The sequence below is a fragment of the Parasteatoda tepidariorum genome, chromosome 3 (genome assembly GCF_982258835.1).
Source record: "Parasteatoda tepidariorum strain Cologne lab strain chromosome 3, Ptep-v5.0, whole genome shotgun sequence".
NCBI classification, from domain to species: domain Eukaryota; kingdom Metazoa; phylum Arthropoda; class Arachnida; order Araneae; family Theridiidae; genus Parasteatoda; species Parasteatoda tepidariorum.
The window spans coordinates 32,464,091-32,483,617 of NC_141757.1; the positions used below are offsets into that span (position 1 = coordinate 32,464,091).

A 19,527-nucleotide genomic window follows, 5' to 3' on the forward strand; every position below is an offset into this window, starting at 1 on the left:
ACTTGTTTTACTTTGAATTTATTCTTTTAAGGCAGTGTTTCCCAAAGTGTGGTACGCGTACCCCCAGGGGTACGGGAACCGTTTAGCGGGGTACGCGTTATGCGAAATATCTTGCAACAAACGAAAATTTCAAAAAATGTTATTTAAAAACAAAGCTAGCCATGAAATTTGCGATTACGAATTTTTCTATTGGCTATTTTTTGCAGAGTTAACAGTTAATAATTAGTGGTGTCAACAGCCAGTTGTGACTTAACTTTTTTCCAATTTTTTTATAGTAAAAAATACATTCATTTCTTTATTAGTGGTACAAGGCGTTACGAATATTTTAGAAAGGGTACACAAAAGTCATAAGTTTGGGAAACACTTTTTTAAGGGGACACAGGACGATCAAATCAAAAAAGGGCAATTTTCATTCGATCAATTTCGAATTTTAATAGTATATTGATAGCATTAGTAGAATCCTGTGTATAAAGTTTGAGAAAAAATTATACTTAGTCTTAAAGTTATAGTTAAAAATATGGGATTTAATTGTTGGGAATTAAAAAGTTCCTTGCGAACGAATTTTAATTTTTTAAATTAAATTCTTATCCAAATACTTTGTTTATTTGCATTTAAAAAAATTTAAGTGGTTATTGCGACCGTAAAAAAATATATCGTAATTGGGCATTCAATTTTTATTTTGTCACCAGAACTTTCTTCGAAAAGCGAGCTTTAATTATGTTCGCTCAATTATTAAAAAATTTGACTAAATTATGATATCGAGTAAATCAAATGCATTTAAATTAAACAAAACACATCGAAAAGTATCTAAAAACTTTTCAATAAATAAAATAAAAACTGGTGCGAAAAGAACTTTTTAAAGTTGTGAGAACATTGAAAAATTCCATAACGAGAAAAAGCAACTTTGTCAACGAGAAGTACATATTGATGTACGAACCGTTACAAATTCACATCTTAAAACTCGGTAAGAAAAACTGTAATTTAAACACGGTTTGTTGCCTATTACTTAATAAAGTGCACATTTTTTTAATATCTCCGAAACCAAATGATGGATTTTTGAAAGATTTTTCTCATTTTAAACGTCCAGTGTCCCCTTAATTTGATTTTTTTGTTAAAAAGTCTTTATTTTCCTCGGGTCGTATAAATTAATAAGGCTCTTGATAATAAGACTTCACTATGAGTTTTTTATAATAAGCTCATTATAAATGGATGGAAATAAGTTAAACTAACGGAGCTATGAATGAACTTTTTAATTAGTCTAATGAAAGACCCGGTGGCTCAAGAGACAGAGTGCACGTTTCCCAATGAGATGACCCAAGTTCGAATCCCAGCGATAACTGGTCGAATAGTAACGAATTGCGCTGATAGTAACGATGATAGTACTGATAGCAAGGAATTACGCAACCAGTTCGCACCGAAAACAGTGCTGACGTAAAATATCCCCAGTGGTAGATGGATCATACTACCAGGCTAACCGTGGAGGATTTTCGTGATTTTCCTATCGCAAAAGCGAAAAAGTCGATCTATCAGAACTTACAATTCTATTCCATCAAAAAGTCGTCCATGAGGGCAAAATTTCTCCTAATACTTGATCCAGGAGTTCTCTTGTCTTCTGGATAGGGTTCAAAATTAAAAGGCTATAGAGTTGAATATTGGTAGTCGTAAATTCAAAAAAATACATCGGCGGTTCAATGATTGTTATAAAAAATATTTAAGTCTAATGGTATCTAGGCTCATTGCAATTAGCCTAAAAATGTCAGTCGGAATGCCTGGCAAACTGTAAAAGATTTTCCAATTCATCACTCACGCCAATAAAAATAAAGATGAGTGAAGTTATGGATGAAAACAAGCGATTATGAGCAAGCTTATTGCTCGCAATTCAAGAGTTTTCTGCCATAATAAGAAATCAAATACCTATTTTACAAAACTATAAATATCGTGAAATGTAAATAGTTTAAAAATAGTTAGAATCTTACCATCAGATATGGGAATATTACGTTTATCAACTTATAATCGAGTAAAAGTAACAGCTTTTAGTTAAAAGGATCCAGAAATGAAACGAGTGTTGAGTACAAACACAAACAAAAATATCTCTACTTATTTCCTTTTCACAAAATAATTGCATTAACTTTTAACAACACAAGTTGTTTTTTTACTCCCATTATTATAAAATAAAGTACATATATTACCAAAATAAAGAAAAAAAATAGACAAAATTTGTTAAACGATCACTTGCTTCTTAACAATCCAAAATTTGTCAAATGTTCAGTTGCTTCTTAACCATCCAAAATTTGAAAACAATGAACAACAACAAAAAATATGGTACGCGAACAAAACAGCAGTAGAATGTCATAACATTTGACTTTGTTGGCTGCGTTTAAAAAATCTCGCAAGAGATAAAATATGCAGCGGTAAACACCACTAACAAAATACCGTGTATAACCGAAGTATAACGTATTCAAATCCTCAAGAATTTACGAAAATCAGTGCACCCCCAGTAGGGAAAGCACGGACATATACAACTGTAACTGAAACGTTATAACCGCATACCGTAACGTTATAACCGTGTTATGTGTTTATAACCGTAACGTTATAACCGTTATAATACAACCGTAACGTTATAACCGTTATAATACAACCGTAACGTTATACAACCGGACTTATACAACAGTAAAACATTCGTTGATCGCGAAATATCGATGCGTTATAAACAATGAGACAGATATGAATAACTCTGGATCAATTTACCCCTTCCAAAAACTATTTTAAATATGTTATATACAATTAATTTTGCTTTTTTTTCATCATATTTTCCAACTTACATTTTCCTACTTTCTCTAAGAAACATTTTAAATTACATTAAAAACGAATTACGAATGATAAACGATAAGTTATACAATGGTATTTCAAAATCTATGACATGAGAAAAAATTTTAAAACATTACACAAGGCTACAAATTTAAAGATACCAGAATATAAAGCAGGAGGCTAGTCAAATACAAGAAAAAAATTGAACTGCTAAAAAAAGTTTTGAATTGAAAAAAAAAATATATTTATATAACAGTACTTTTGTTTTTCCTATACAAGCACTAGAAGAAACCAAAATATACATGTACATTAGTTTTTTTAAAAAAGTTAATTGCATCGACTTTCGAGTCCTGCCCATGAAACTCAAACCAATGCAAACTAATCACGTGTCATGTCCCTAACTTTAATCCGGCCACAACTAATCGCCCATTTCACAGACCAGTCACCGCAACAACACCCCGTGACAAAAAGTTATCTAAACCCGTGGAACAAAACCAACAGCTCTTCTTTTTCCAATCCCAAATACAAAGTTAAGCCTTGTCCATCTTCAACTTCTTATGGTGCAGGGGCGATAATCAGTTACTATGGCAACAGTTTCCTTAAACCCTGAGGAAGATTAAGAGTGCGGGATGGATCCCGGAAAGAGGGCTGAAACTAATTAACTTCCTGACTTGAGGGGGCGAGATAGAGATTGGGGAAGGGTGGGGGAAAGAGACATTCACCTTTAATCGAGCAGAAAGTGTTATCTTCCGAACCTATAGCAGTGACAAAGGCTTTCTTCCCTTTTTGGACAGGAGAGCAGGATTAATCAGTTTTCCTGTAACCGTCACAAGTTGGGAGACGGAAAAGTCAGTTGCGTCATTAACCTGAAGCGAGAAAAAGTCATCGAAGTTCGCTGCGAACAACAGTCACCAAGACAAAGACGTCAAAGTATCATAGAAATGTTGTATAGATATGCTACTATCATAGGCGTATGCTAGCAAAAATATTTACCTGAATGAAGTGGGGATCAAATTGCTTCTATTAAAATATCAAAGTGTAAATTTTACAATCACTTTAAATGTATGTGGAAAATCTGCACCAACTCTGTATATTTTATTTTATTTTATAACCGTCGTTGAGCAGCTGATCCAAATTTGAATTTATGACTACTAATGTTCAACTCCATTCTCTTGTAATTTTGAACCCAATCCAGAAGACAATAGGACTCCAGGATCAAGTATTGGAAGAAATTTGTTTTCGCGGAGGATTTTTGATGAAAATGACAAGCATTTTTAATACATGAAGAAGAAAACCTCCCGAGGTTAGTCTAACGGCAAGGAGACTCTAACCCCTGATACGTTACCACTTAGGATATTTTTCGTCAGCACTGTGGTCTGTGCGAGCAGGGGGCGGAATTCGTTTAGACCTCAAACCCAATGGGAGGCGAAAGCTCCATCCCCTGACCCACCGCGGGTCAAGTCTGGATATTAGTATTATTCAAACAATGGATATAATCAAAATCTCAAATAAATTAAAATCCTACCTTAACTGCTTTCAGTTTCTCGTAGACTCTGCCTTCTTGGCTTTTTCTTTCACGACGTCTATGTCTTCGCTCCTCGTCTGAATCTCGACTGCGACTTCTTTCCTTTTTCCGGGATCGGGAACGATGTTTGGCCGGTGTTTTCTGGCGGGCCATTTTACTATCTTGCAACCAGCGAGCGATTTCTGCTCGCCGGCGGCAACTTAAAAACCGTCGACGAAACACCCCTAAATATAATTTTGAGACACTTAAGCAGTTTCTTTCCAATATTGCGATACACTGACAATAGGTTTTGAGGCAGTGACAGTACCTTTCTGATGTTGTGACAAACTCACAATATTTTTCCGATGTCGGGGCACACTGGCAATGTTTTTCTGAGGTTGTGATACACAGACTATTCGGTTTCCAATTTCGTGACACAGACAATACAGATGTTGTAAAACGGAATTTCTTTAGGTTCCCCTTTTTCGTTGATATATTGTATTTTTGAAACCAATTAAAATTTTAAAAAATCTCTGATATTTCGCTAATCAAATTTTCTTCTGATAATCAATTCTGGTGATTCCTATTTCAAATTGTTCAAAAGACGAAGTAAAGATATAAATAGGAATTAAAAATACTATCAAAGCAAATATTTAAAAAAAATATTACCAATAAATCACAAACACAAAGTAAAAATTTAAAAAATCGTGTCAAATCACTCGAAAAATGTAAAATAAAGAAGCATCACTTCTATTTAAGACATAACTCAAAACGTTTTCTTTTTCAAGTTTTTCAAGTTTATAATTTCCGATGTGACATTTTTCAAACCAAATCATCGAAATTAATTTCATTTGCTTCAACTTCAATGCGAAATGAATGTAAAAAAGTTCAAATGCATAGTTTTAATCTTGGAGCACTAAACTAGAAACAACTAATCTATGAAATTGAATAACAGCAAAAAGATTTTTATCTCCTAAAGTATTGTCGTCAGAGTACCTCCGATGCAAATTTTACATCATGATAATAGCCGTAAAATATTCATTTTATATTCAAATATTCATTTCATAAATCTCTAAAATTAACTGCAAGTATAAAATTCTGATGATTTGAATGTAGTCAATCGCAGTAGTCATTAATTACATCACCACAACTTACAAATATTGATCCAGTTCATTTTCAATCCAAAGTTAAAACTCAGAGTGGTAAACAAACCACAAACGTAAACTCAAATTGCACGTAACCAAAGCAAACCATTATTTGAAACATTCCACGCATTCGAAACAAAACGATATGTTCAAGAGCATAACTTACTAACCAGTGTCCACTATTAATACTAATTTCGAAGAAGCGACTGAGAAAAAGCAGTTCTAAGTTGCAAAGAACTGAATATATCCAGTTCTGAGATAAAACATCCTCACTAATTAAATTAACTGTAAGGAATTCTTTAGAAGCAATAAATCGACGCCAAGGCACAAACAGGTACTAACTCAAGTTTAATTATGTTTGCCCACGCGATTGACACGAGATATGTTTTAAAAAAAACACATACAATTTTGTCTGTTACGTCAGAGTTAAGACCCGATATAGGCACAATCTATCAAAGACGTAAATCTCAAGAAAAAAAAAATTTGAGACTTTCCAGACTCCTGTCAAATAAAAGAATGATTCCGTAACTTATACCATTCGAAAATGTCTGAGAATTCCACGTAGTGAAGAAAATAATGAAAAAATAATTAAATTAAAACTTGAAGCAACGCCACACAAAGAATAGTAAGAAAAAGAATTTCTAACATTCCATCGAAATTCGACATGGTAAAATAAAATTTATCATTATCAGACGCTTTAGAATTAAAAAACTTAGAACATATTTTTTGAAAACCAAAGAGGGTTACATATTTTTAAATACCTTAGGATCAGGGTTGGCAAGGTTTAGGACAGAATGGATTAATCCACGGTTTAAACCCTGGTTTAAACCGTCCTGTCCAAAACCCCTTTTCCCAAACTGTCTTAAACTGTCCAAAACCCTTTTACTCAAATTGAGTCACAATTTTATCTGAACAATATCTAAGAGGTAAAATAAACATAGAACTAATAACGTATTGATAATTAAATATACTAGAGAATATTTGTTTTTAAAAGTATAATGCTTTATTAATAATGTTTGACTCTTCAATTTAAACAAAGGAAGATTAATCAGTAATCAAGTTCAATTGGTCCACTCATTCAATAGTACATAACTGAAGTTTGGCCTTGCCATACAGGTTAAAATATTAGGGACTAAGTGCTTGGTTCGTCATAAACAGATCTATTTATCAACTAGTACTATTCAAAAATACTTTTATTTCATTCATGTTCAATTCTTTTAGCATAGTGGTGACATTCTTTTAGCATTCAGTTACTGACACATCACCGGTGTCAGTAACTGAAACTGATGTTATGCCCTTCAAAACTGTTAATACATTTTTCAGTTATTTTGCATTTTCAATTTAAACTAATATATTTATATTTAAAAACAATTTTTTTTAAATAGATGTATTTTTTAACATCCTGTAATGCAGAAATTATAACATTTTTTTAAAAAAATATTGTGAAAAATTAAAGGTTAATTTTTGAACAAATTTAGTATTTTTTTATGAAAAATTATTATTTTTTAATATTGCCATATTTATCCTTATGCAAAAATATTATTTATCAGTATTACAAGCATATTTATATTTAAAGGATTAGGTATTCACTTTTGTTGTTCAATGAATTGTGGAGCTTCAAAAATTATAAACCTTTTCCTATTATATTATATTATATTATTTTCTTTTAATAAGTTATAGTAAATTGTATAAAAAACATGAAATATTTATTGATACATGTAATTATTATGTGTACAATGGTTACACCTATAGAATTTTTACCTTTTACCAAAGTTCAAGGTTTTGGACACTTTAAGACAGTTTAGGACAGTTTTACCCAGTTTAGGACAGTTTTACCCAGTTTAAGACAGTAAAACCCACGTGTCCTGTCCAAAACCAGTTTAGGACGTCCAAATCACCAACCTTGCTTAGGATGCTATACCGCGGGTCACAATTCAAGGCGAATTCAGTTTTACTTTTATAGGTACTTTTAAATTTAAAATTTTAAAGAAATCGGGTAAATATAGAGAAACCATGAAATTTCAAATATTGACAAAAGTTTTCAAAATATCAAAATTGAAACAAATTATTTCAGGATCCGCACGATGTAATTCTAAGTAATCGTGTCATAATAAGTTAGCACGTTGATATTTTGAGAAACAAAATTCAGAATTTTGGTACTTCATAGTTTACTCTAGGTTGGTTTGAACTAAGTTTTCCTATATTTTAAATAGCTAATGTAGTTGAAAGAAAATTTACCATGAGTTTCTCCTGAGATATAAGATCAACAAAATACAAAATACGGCTCTAGAGCGTACAAAATACGGCTGTAGAGTAGAATCGGGGGTCTTTGAGTTGGGGATTATTTCGTTTAGTTTTGCTGTAATCCCATTTCTGGTTACCATAAAATACTTTGCGGTCTTTGCTTTGAGAAAGGCCCTCATTTGCTAACTATTACCCAAAAAACACGGATACTTGATTTTGATACAAATAAACTTTTCGGAAAACAAAATGCTTTGAAAAAAAAAACTTAAAATTGTAAAAAACTACCCAAAGTTAGTGTTTCTGGTCAGGTACTTTCAGAGTTTCCGAAGACAACAACAAATAGCATAGCACAACAAACATCCCACTGCTGACATGGTATGCTTATGCATGCATGGTAACGCTTATCATTATATTCATTCGCTTATTATATTAACAGTTATTACTAACGTTTATTACATTTTCAATGGGATGCTTGCAAGTGACGTAGTGTGGGTATCTCGATCCTGATTGGTTGTTGAAACGTGACGTTTGTTTACGATAGTAACTGTTCTTTCCATTCTATTTCGAGTAAGTCAAGCCCGTCAAGTATCAATTCTCTTAAGTGACACATTCTAAATTCTTTCACAAAGATTCTTTCTCAAAGATTTCAAATCTTTCTCTATATATTTACACAGAAACTTAACACAAAGACAGGCACGTAGCTATGTTTAGCATAAACAAACTAATTATGCATGGAAGTTGCCAGGGTACACAAAGCAAAAATATATCACGTTCACAATAAAATACATAAGCAAATAATAAATCTTAAGTTAAATAAAAGTTGACGAGAAAGAATTATATTTGAACTAATTTGATGTGCGATACGACTCTGTATTTAATTAACTAATAGTTAATTAACATTCTAACGTATGTTAGCTGGCGTTGACGTCATAGCTCACTTGTGTCGGTATGGAAAGTCTTCTTAGTCTAGAAATGCAAGTTCCCAATTTTATATTTCATTACACTATAAAATATAATCCTTAATTTAATAAAGGCTGATAACAAATGTGCTTTACTAAGATTTATAGAATAATTAATCCCTCCAAGTTTCAAATGATTTTTATTAAAAAAAAAAAAAATCAGAGCACTGTTTCAGAAATCTCAACAATACTAATAGGATAATAAACCTAGTCTATAAATTCTTGACAATTCCAATTATTTCTCGCTGCAAACGATTATTTTTACTGAATAAAATGAGAAAATCCTTTTACCATTTCAATACAATCATTCGAAATTAATTTTAAAAAAAAGGAAACTGAAGAACATTTGTTAATAATTCACAGCCAAGTATATTACGTCTTAAATAAGTAATAAAGTCAGTTCGTTAAAATGGATACAATATTTAAATTCAGTGTTTTAGAACAAAAGGAAGGGAAAAAAATGGCGCTGTTAAGATAATTGAATTACGAAAAGATTAAGCTTGTATCAATAGAGACGGAAGCAACAATCACGATTTCGAAACGGATGAAAGATTTGGGAATGAAATATTCCGTCTGGATTTATTATTAAGAAAGCAAACAACGGGAGTGATTTTTCTGGATCAATTTCCAGACGGATCAATAAAGAGAAGTAATTTTCTTCATTACTGTAACAAGTATACTGGAGAAAAAAAAATTAGAACGATAAAGACTGAAAGAGATTAGGTACAGAAATAAAAGGATGCTGGAAGAAAATCGTCTGAATTGTTCGTATTTTAGAAGCACTCAAAGTTTAAAAGCGGAAAAAAAAATACCACTTTTTTGAGTTATATAAAAGAAAGAAACATGCCACAACCTATGATTATAGGAATAAAGTTGGAGCAAAAGGAAAATTGGTTTTTGGTTCCCAAAGCGCCAACATTCTGCACCAATTCATAAGCGTCAATTAAAGTTACATTAATTCTATTTCGTTTGCTGAGAAATATTTCCATTTCTTTGCTTAGTGCTAATTTAAAGGTGAAAAAAACTTGCAGATTAGCAAACTGTTTGAATGTGAAAAAAAAATATATCTTTCACAACTGTTATTGTGTTTTTTAAAAGCTAAAAAGAAATTTTTAAAAGGTTTCCTTTTTTTCGCATTAAAAAAAAGTTAACCTGAGGGAATTGCATACTCAAAGAAATCTTCAAATGACTTTTCGACTAACTGCTTAAAAAAAACTAATCAAGGCAATCTACGGTGTGTTTTTTCAGAGCAAAAAAAAATATTAAATATCAAAGTTTAAAATATTCGTTTCAATTAATTTCAAAGTATTATCTTACACTTTAAACAGAATGTCTAAGATTGAATGGGTTTAGTACAGTGGTCGAAAGTAGCGAAACTACTGTAGTCGGTACTTTTTTCTGTCGTTTGTAGTGTAGTGTTCTACTTTTTAAAAGAGTTAGTGTAATGAGATACTGCGATACTAAGAAAAACAGTAGTTTGAAGCGACTCCAGGCAACTACTTTTTACGTTAGTTGAGTAAAGAAACAAAGTTCAAACCCAAAAAGATTTTCGAATCTTATTGGAGCAAATCCTTCGCGGACCCGTCAGCGCACGCAATGAGAATGTCTCTGTGGCCGAGAGTTAATAAGATCTACGCCTGATGCTCGGAAAAATCGTTGCGAAATTGGTCGAATTGTTCCTGAGAAATCAAATTTCAAATATTTGACTTTTTAAAAGTCGATTTCACAGGAACTATAAAGTAGGTTTTCGTGTCTGATTTTGTAATTTAAAATATCGTCTGTATTAATTAATTAGCATATTTGAGGTCACCTCCTCAAACCATTAATATTGAATGATGAACGTGAAGATTCGATCGTTAGATCAAAAGTTATTTAGTGTAGTCTACTAATCAATTAAACCACAAATAAAAAGCATTCAACAATTAAATCACAAATATTTGATTGGAGTCTAAAATTTAATTTAACGATTTATTTTAAAACAGAACCATAATTCAATTTAATTAGCAAAAAAAAAAAAAAAAAAAAAAAAAAAAAAAAAAAAAACATTTTTACTTATTTTTTACTCCGAAAATATAACATATATTTTTTCAAATATATATTTTATCTTTTCTTCGTTATTAAATTTTAAAACAATATCAATCTTAATTAGTTAATGACTTAATAATTTAATAATTAAAATAAAAACATATTTCATTGTGACCTTCGAAAAACCTTTCTTTAGCACTATTTTTAGAAGGAAAAAAAGTTCCGCAGTTCTATTCTATGCATATTTAAATTTAATTAATAATTAAAATGTTTAATTTAATTTTAAAATTTTCGCTCTCCACTCTAGCCAATTATCTTTCGCATAAAATATTTCGATCATATCAATTAAATCATTATCTTTCCAAATAATACTTTTAACCAGACGAAATTTAAACCGAATACACCAATAAACTGAGTTTAATATTTTCACCCGCTCCAGAAATTTCAGAACATGATTCAACTCTCCATAATCACAATGGTACAACATAATCGCTCACTGCAAAATCAGGACTTTATTGCTTCCACAACCAAATGCATAGAACGTCTCTAAATCCCCCCCCCCTCCTCTTCTGAAAGCAAAACTCATTTCGTATGCATCGGAGCATAATGCGGAGCTTCGAGCACAAAACATTTCATAACAGTTTGCGCTCAATATGGCGGAAGAACCACTAGGGCATTCGAATGTTCCTTGTTCTGCAGTGAGATTCAAATGGACCATGCCCCCCAGACTCGACTGCCCAGTGGTCAAATCTTAACGAGATGAGTTAATGCGGTCTTCCGGCGATGAGGAGAGCATGCTTCAAGAAGTTTTGGTTGAGGGAGCAGCCAAGATGCAAACTAATGTCCACTCTGGTGGTCATTAAACAGGAAGGAATCTGCTGGGAGGGTTTCCTTATTGAGAATTAATTCATGAGGAAAGGCACAATTGGCGAGCTAAGCTGTTCAGTGAGTTGAGAAATGAGTGTTTAATTACAGTACTTAACATACGTTCATCGCAATAGGTAATTTTAAAATTTCTTGTTAGCAAACAAATGTAAAGAGAATGTACATTGCAAGAATAAAAACGGAACACCCTTAATAATTTTTGATTTTAATGATCGGATTTTCATGCACTAAGATTAGTCTAAAAGCCTCACTTTCAATATGCTAATTAATTAGTGCAAACGACATTTTAAGTTACGAAATCAGACACCGAAAGCTTCACTTTAAATATGTTAATTAATTAGTGAAAACGACATTTTAAGTTACGAAATCAGACACCGAAAGCATCACTTTAAATATGCTAATTAATTAGTGCAAGTGACATTTTAAGTTACGAAATCAGACACCGAAAGCATCACTTTAAATATGCTAAACAATTAGTGCAAACCACAATTTAAGTTACGAAATCAGACACAAAAACGTAGTTTCTCTCTGAATTAATTTTTTTCAAGGGATTTGAATTTTTGATTTTCATATGATGGGGCTACCCGCAATTTGGAAAACAGGGTGCCAATAATTTAGGCAGAAGAGTAGTCTTTAGTTTAACTTTTTGCGTATCTCATTAAAACTCGAAAATACTTTAAGCGAATTAAAAAAAAATTCGCAAACAATTATAAAATTCCTTTAGCAATTTTTTAGTATTTTATTAAATAATAGGAAACATTTTGATTTGTAAGTAAACTAATTTTTGCGCCAATTTAGAGAATGTAATTTTAAATGATAAAATATAAAATTTGGGAAAAATCGGTCAAATAATTTCTAAATAATAAAATTATTAAAAAAACCGTATCTTAAAATTTAATTTCTAGAGATCTACTAAACTAATTTTGTTCAAGTTTCGCATTTTAAATATTAATTATGATACAAAATAAAATAATAAGCATAATAATACCTTTATTCATTTATATTCAAAAAAATTAGCACCTTACTTAGAATGATTATAACGCACAACAATCAGAGTTGGCAAGGTTTAGGACAGAATGGATTAATCCACGGTTTAAATAAGGGTTTAAACCGTCCTGTCCAAAACCCCTTTGTCCAAAACTGTCGTAAACTGACCAAAACCGTTTTGTTCAAATTACGTCACAATTTTAACAAAATAATGTGAATTTTTGAACAACAAAATGAAGACAAGTTTATGTTTTATTAACAAAGTTTATTATTATTTTTAATATTGCATTATTTATCCTAATGCAAAAACATAATTTATCAGTATTAAAAGCATATTTAAAGGATAAGGTATTCCCTTTTGTTATTAGGTGAATTGCGCAGCTTCAGAAGTTATTAATTTTTTCCTATTTATATTACATTACATTATTTTCCTTTAATAATTTAAAGTAAAAAATTAAAAGTAAACTAAAGTAAAAGTATCAAATATTATTAATATTTGTAATTATTATGTGCACAATAGTTACACACATAAAATTTTTACCTCTTAAAAATGTTTAAGGTTTTGGTTTAAGACAGTTTAGGACAGTTTTAGTCAGTTTAGGACAGTTTTAGACAGTAAAACCCATGTGTCCTGTCCAAAACCAGTTTAGGACGTCCAAAACCCCAACCCTGACAACAATCCGTAGGCTTAGAAACAATACACACACGAAGTACTACTTATATACATATTTCTCTAACACGGCGACAAAAAAAGCCTCATTACAACTCCCCGAATGGCAAAGCTAGAAAATCGACCAATGATTGCCGCTAAAAATGTCACATGCCAAATCTAGCTGAGGTGGCTCAACATATAGCGCTTTTAAAAAGGGAAACTGAAATAACCAGAGAGAGCTTTCTTACCAAATACTATTAAGCTAGGCAGAAGTGAGTAGTCTTTGTCGATAGATCTCTATTTTAGTATTTTGTCGAAAGCGCTTTTTTTCACGAATTTATATAATACAAATTTATTTGACGATTTTTGATTTATATCGCGAACTTATTTGTTTTATTATTGTTATTAGTTATTCAATGAAAAATGAGTCTTAGTCGCGCTGTTACCCTTTTGAAGTAAAATCAAAAGAAGCGTGCTCGAAGATTGGAAGAGAGCATTGATGACAGCTATGAAAGACGTAGTGGTGAAAGAATGCGTAGACGACGTGCTGTCATTTTAATAGACTTAATTATAGCCCAAATTTTAACCATTTTAAAGAGATATCAGTTTTAGAAATTTTATCTTAAGATTTTATACTATAGCACATTTCTAATAGGTTTAACGAATTACATGTCATTTATTTGAATTCAAATTTATTTCAATGACTTAGTGCTTACTAAAAAGATGTAATTTTTTTTTAAAAAAAGAAAGTTGTTATATGGATTTGAATGATTGTTTTGAATTCTTAGAATTTTGTGCATTTGCAATGCACCTAAGTTAGTAGCGAGAGAAGCGAGCTTGGCTTGCAAAGCAAACCATATAAGATTGCGTAGCAATTTTCGGGGGTTGGCGAGCGTCAGCGAGCAGGGGGCGCAGCCCACTAGTTATTTTAAATTGCGGTATTTTTTTTTCCTTTAACTCTAACAAACACAACAAAAAAATATACTAGACTACCTTACTAGGACTAAACAAAAACAAAGATACATCCCAAACATAATAGTACAATGAAGTACATATACCTGCCGCCTAATATCTCGTACTCTCAACAACACAACTCCAATTTATTACTAAATAATCCCTAAATCCCTGAAACAGAGAGGAGTATACATGAAAAAAGGGAAAAGTAAAAAATTCAATGGGAGAGAGATAATCATGGTCAAGAAAAACAGGAAGAAAAATAATCGAAACTTGTTTTTTTGTTCTAGAAAAGGCTGTATTAGCTTTCCCATAACGTTTTCCCATTTTATGAGAATACGTTCCAGTAACAAAGCAAGAAAATAATCAATCAATTGGAAGGATATGAGAGATGTTTTTCACTAAAGGAAATACTATTATCAAATGTCTGCAAAGAAAAATAAAACTAAAAAAGAATGTTTTTTTTTCCTTTCGAAGCGTGCAAATATTCCATTAAAAACTGGAACTTAAAACACCCCGTCAGCCTATTGATGATTAATCATTGTATGATATATAATGATGAATCCAAAAAGCGATTACGAAAAAAAAAAAAATTTTTTTTTTTCAGAAGGGCGAAAGGATGCTTAGCACAAAATATTTACAAGAAAGAATAAAACTGGAAACAATGTCCCCTCTTGGAAAGTTTTGGCGATAAATTATTCATTTTTATGGCTTGACATGACGTGAAATTTTCTTCAACACTGTTTCATAAGATGTAGAATTTCAAAAACTTTAATGATCAGTAGCATCTAAAACTGGATAAGAATTCGGGATACAGAAAAATGGCTGCATTAATTCTCGATGTTAATATTCGAACGGATAAGGAAGGAAAATTCCAAAGTTTATTGACTAAATTCACGTAGATGTGGAGAGTTAGGGAATTAATCAAGCTATATAAATGAAAGGGGGAAAAACTTTTATCAAATACTTGCCATTTTTTACTGAAAATCATTTTAAAACTAATATTTATTCAAATATGCACACAAAAATTGGTTTAGATACAAGGAAAAGGTCAGTTGGTCTATTTATTCCGGCGAAAATTCCACTTTCGGTTTTTTTCCGTGAATATCGACGTTCATATACGTAGTCGATTTGATAAATGTCCGAAATTCAATCGAAGTTAAAACATTAATATCATTTCGCTCCCAACACCAAAAAATATCGATATTAAAAAGTGAATGAAGAATAATAATAAAAAAAAATTTATTTACATTATTTTCCCCTTATAATTTCTTCATAAAAACTTCAATTTATCCATCCATTAAATGCAGCCAACATTCAGTCTAATTTCAAGCATTTATATTTCGCTCCTACGCAGGAGAATGTCGACATTCATCCGTGAATGTTTAATAAAAAGTAAATTTATATTTTCCTCCTCACAATCCTTTATTTAAAGAATTCTGAATATCGACACAACGGTGTCAGTGAAAAATAATGATATTTAACGAAACTAGTTTTTCACCATTCACCGTCAATACTATGTTGAATGTTGACAATTACTACTGCAAGAAAGACATAATGAAATTAAAAATAAATTATCGAATAATCAAATAGACGACTATGTAAAGTTCAACAATTTCGAACGTTCACAGTAACATAAACTTAAGGTTCTCTTTTGGAGTAATCAATTGCTAGAAATACTATTTTTTTAAAGTGAAAATAAAGTTCTATTTTTGGGAGAGGGGAAAAAAACTATCTTTCAAAGAGTTTTAGTTTTAAAATTAAGAATTGAAGAAATTTTTGACTCCGTTTTTGTTTCAGTTTCGTTTGTTAGCTCCGTTTAGAAAAAAATTTTGTACAGGATCCATTTTAAAAATAAAAAAATATTGTAAAGGGTCCAATATTTTTCTTTTAAAAATAAAAAAAATATTGTAAAAGGCCAAATATTTTTGATTTTAAAAATGGTAAATATTGGACTAACAAAAAAATTTCGAAACAAAACTATTTTGGGTGAAAAAGTAAAAAAAAAAAAATTAAGGTGAAAATAATTTTTTTTAAAAAGTCCATTAAAGGACCCAGACCTTTTTTAAGAGTCTTCCATTAATGATGTCACGTGTGAAGGCGAATGAAGGGTAAGTGAAATTGTATGTGTGAGTTTGTGACAAGTGTGACATCACACAATTTGTTCGAAATAAGATAATTTAAAATCAGCAAATTAAATATTTCTATATTAGGATTTTTAGGTTTGCTTTTTTTAGGTTTGATTTACGCTTATTTAAAAAAGACAAAATAATTTTGGATGCACACATTGAGTGCTCAAAAATAGACACCCATTCTGGAGATTCGATGGACATGAATGAAGGAAAAAAGGGATTTGAAACGGAAAAAATTTCAAAGAAACCAGAGTCACGTTAACTCATCTTGATGACCTGGAATTTTGTTTCATTCATGCGTCTCTAAATAGCGCGTGGAAAAGCATTTCGCCCTTATTTTTCTTTTGACCACCATTGTTTTTCTAGTTTTGCTTTTTCACTTTCATTTTTTACGCGAGTTTCCCTCTGGACTCCAAAGGTTTGTTTAATTTTTGTTTTTTACCTTTTTTTCCATTTTTCTCAGCAATTCTACGTTTTCTGTCTTCTTCAACGTTTGGCGAGTCTTAAGTGTGGGGGCCTATTTTTGAGTGCTCGAAACATGTCGGTATTTATAACCCTCTTCATAATCTTCATATTTTTTTAAGCAAATAAAGTTTTATATCATAACGTATATCAGGCCGGGATAGCCAGGTTGGTATGGCACTGGGTCCATGTTTAAGATGTTGTGGGTTCAATCCCCACCGGCTGAAGAATCCCCATGCATACCTGCCAACTTTTACGCATTCAGCGTAAAATTTTATTTTTATATTTAAAGTGGTAGTAAATATATACTAATTTTTCTTTTATAAACTTAATTATTAAATGATTTTCATCACCAATATTCTTACAAAAATTAAGCATATATATTAATGTGTGTTATTATCATAGTTGTCAGCTTAAGCTTTTTCAAAAACAACGTATTTTTTGCTTAAAATTGAAATTTTAATTTCTTTTTAATGCCACTGGGAAAAATCATAATGGAACGGATTAAAAGTTGGCAGGTATGCCCATGTAGTAAATGGTGACTGATGCACCCTAAATCTGACGAGTCACATAGTCCTCCACGTACCCAAAACGAATCATACCTCTTGGGGCATTGATACAGGAGTTTCCTAGTCTTCTGGATTGGTTCAAAATTACAAGGCTACGGAGTTGAACATTAGTAGTCGTAAACCCAAAATTGGATCGGCTGTTCAACGATGGTTATAACATAAAATATATTAGTCGGGATTATTTTCACAAAAATAGCAACATATCAAAGAATTCTCATACAGGGCGCGTTCTGAAAGTAATGATTTTATTGTGACGCGACTATTGATCGCAGCGCACTCAGATTGGTCGAAAAATGTGGTGGGTCTCAGGTCGCTCGGAACAGTGTCTTCGCGCAAAGTCTTTTTTTCGATCGAGTCACGGCGTGATGGAGTGTTCGCTGGAACATCGGTACGCGATAAAGTTTTGTGTGCGCCTTGGGAGGAATGCGACGGAAGCTCATCATATGCTTCAAGACGCCTTTAAGGAGGAATGCATTTCGAGATCTCAGAGTGGAAGGTGGCACAAGGCCTCCAAGGAAGGAGTGTCGGGAGAAGGTCACCGACGAGCCTCGTTCTAGACGCCCAACAACAGCCCGATCCGATTAAAACGTCCAGCGTGTGCGTGAAGTTTTGAAGTCAGACCGTCGGTTAAGCATTCAGGCAATCGCTAACACCCTGAACTTGTCAAAATGTGTGGTACATGGGATTGTGAAGGAGGATTTGCAAATGCGAAAGGTCTGTGCGAAGCTTGTGCCGAAGGTGTTGACGGAGGATCAAAAAGAAGTTCGAGTTTCGCGCAGTGAAGAATTGTTGGAATTGATGAGTTGGTGGCTCAGCCTCCCTATAGCCTTGACTTGACGCCATGTGGCATTTTTTTTTTTTGTTCCGCCGACTGAAAAGAGAGCTGAAGGAAAAGCACTGGAAGTTGGTGGAGAACATCCAAGCTGATGAGGCATTCCCGTCGAGGAGTTCCAAGGCGCCTTCCAGGCGTGTCAAAATCGTCTCCGCACGTGTATTAATGCACAAGGGAACTATTTTGAAGAATTTTAACCATTTGTACAAATAGGATCAATAAATCTATTTTTCCCAGAAAATGCGCATTACTTTCAGAACGCACCCTGTATATCATACTTTGCCTAAAAACGCCAGGCATTAGGTCTACAGAATGGCACTGTTTCAGAGTTTCATACATTGCAATTTGCATATTTAAAGCAATGCTCGTTTTTGCAAAGAAACAAAATAAAATCACAAACATATAGTATATGTGTAAAAGCCCAAATGTTATATTTAAATAAAAGCTCTCTGAGAGAGTTCTATTTGGTTTCCGGAAAAAGACATAAGGAAAGTACTTTCGATTCTAGGTTTCTCTCCTGGAAAAAAAAAAAAAGTTTTTCGGGGAAAAATAGAGGAATCGATCGGGTTGGTTAATCTTTTCCGACGAAGAAGGCGGCATTTAATCCAGAGGAAGTTCAAACAAGCATCGCCCATGAGAGATAAAAACAAGGAAAAATAAAATCCCTCCCTAATCCGCTTAAACTAGCACTACATCAAAAGCAAATTGTTCTCTTTTTTTTCCATTCCATTCGTAAGAGACAACCAAATATCATCTTTTTTTTTCTATCATCATAACAATAGTTATAAGGTAATACAAAAAGATGAAATAAAAAGTAGCGAGATAGTGATGATTGCTTTCAGATCTTATTTTATCACTTGTTTTGCTTCGCTCAAGAAATTCGCCAGAAGAAAAAAAAATGGATTTATCGATTCTCTGACAAGTGAAAATGAAACGGATTTGTTTCTTTTCTTTTCGGGGAGAAGGGGGGGGGATAACATACCGCTATGAAAAATTGACAAAATATGTTATTTTAATGCAATGAGAATACTGGTGACTTTTTTGCAGACGGAAAAAAAACACTTCGTACCGCTATTTTACAATTCTAAATAACAATAAACACACACTGCATACGATATTTCTAAATATTTTCGTTATTAGTGAAATGTTACAAGATATTTTTCCCCCTTCTTAACCTTTTGGCGCAGGATGGGACACTTTTATATGTCCCTTTAATATTTATATAACATATATAAAATACCATATACAGTATACCATATATAGTTGCACCAGTCGAATCAATATTCAAAGCAATTTGGTGCTCTGACTTATAATAAACGTCGTAACATTAACCATTTTAATATAATAAAATTTAAATTTATCTAAAGTT

The 19,527-nt window shown here is 32.0% G+C and overlaps 1 protein-coding gene across 3 annotated transcripts in view; it reads right to left on the bottom strand.

Annotated features, from left to right (window-relative positions):
* The window catches only part of LOC107455203 (tight junction protein 1), a 383,960-nt gene that overhangs the window by 306,101 nt on the left and 58,332 nt on the right, over positions 1–19,527 (bottom strand). The window contains exon 1 of one of the 3 annotated variants that reach the window (XM_071177706.2): positions 4,334–5,801. The exons of the other annotated variants lie outside the window; for them this stretch is intronic. Coding sequence (XP_071033807.2) covers positions 4,334–4,486 — 153 coding nt within the window. The 5' untranslated portion in view covers positions 4,487–5,801. Of the gene's footprint in view, positions 1–4,333; positions 5,802–19,527 lie in introns of those variants that run through there. 3 annotated transcript variants of the gene reach the window in all.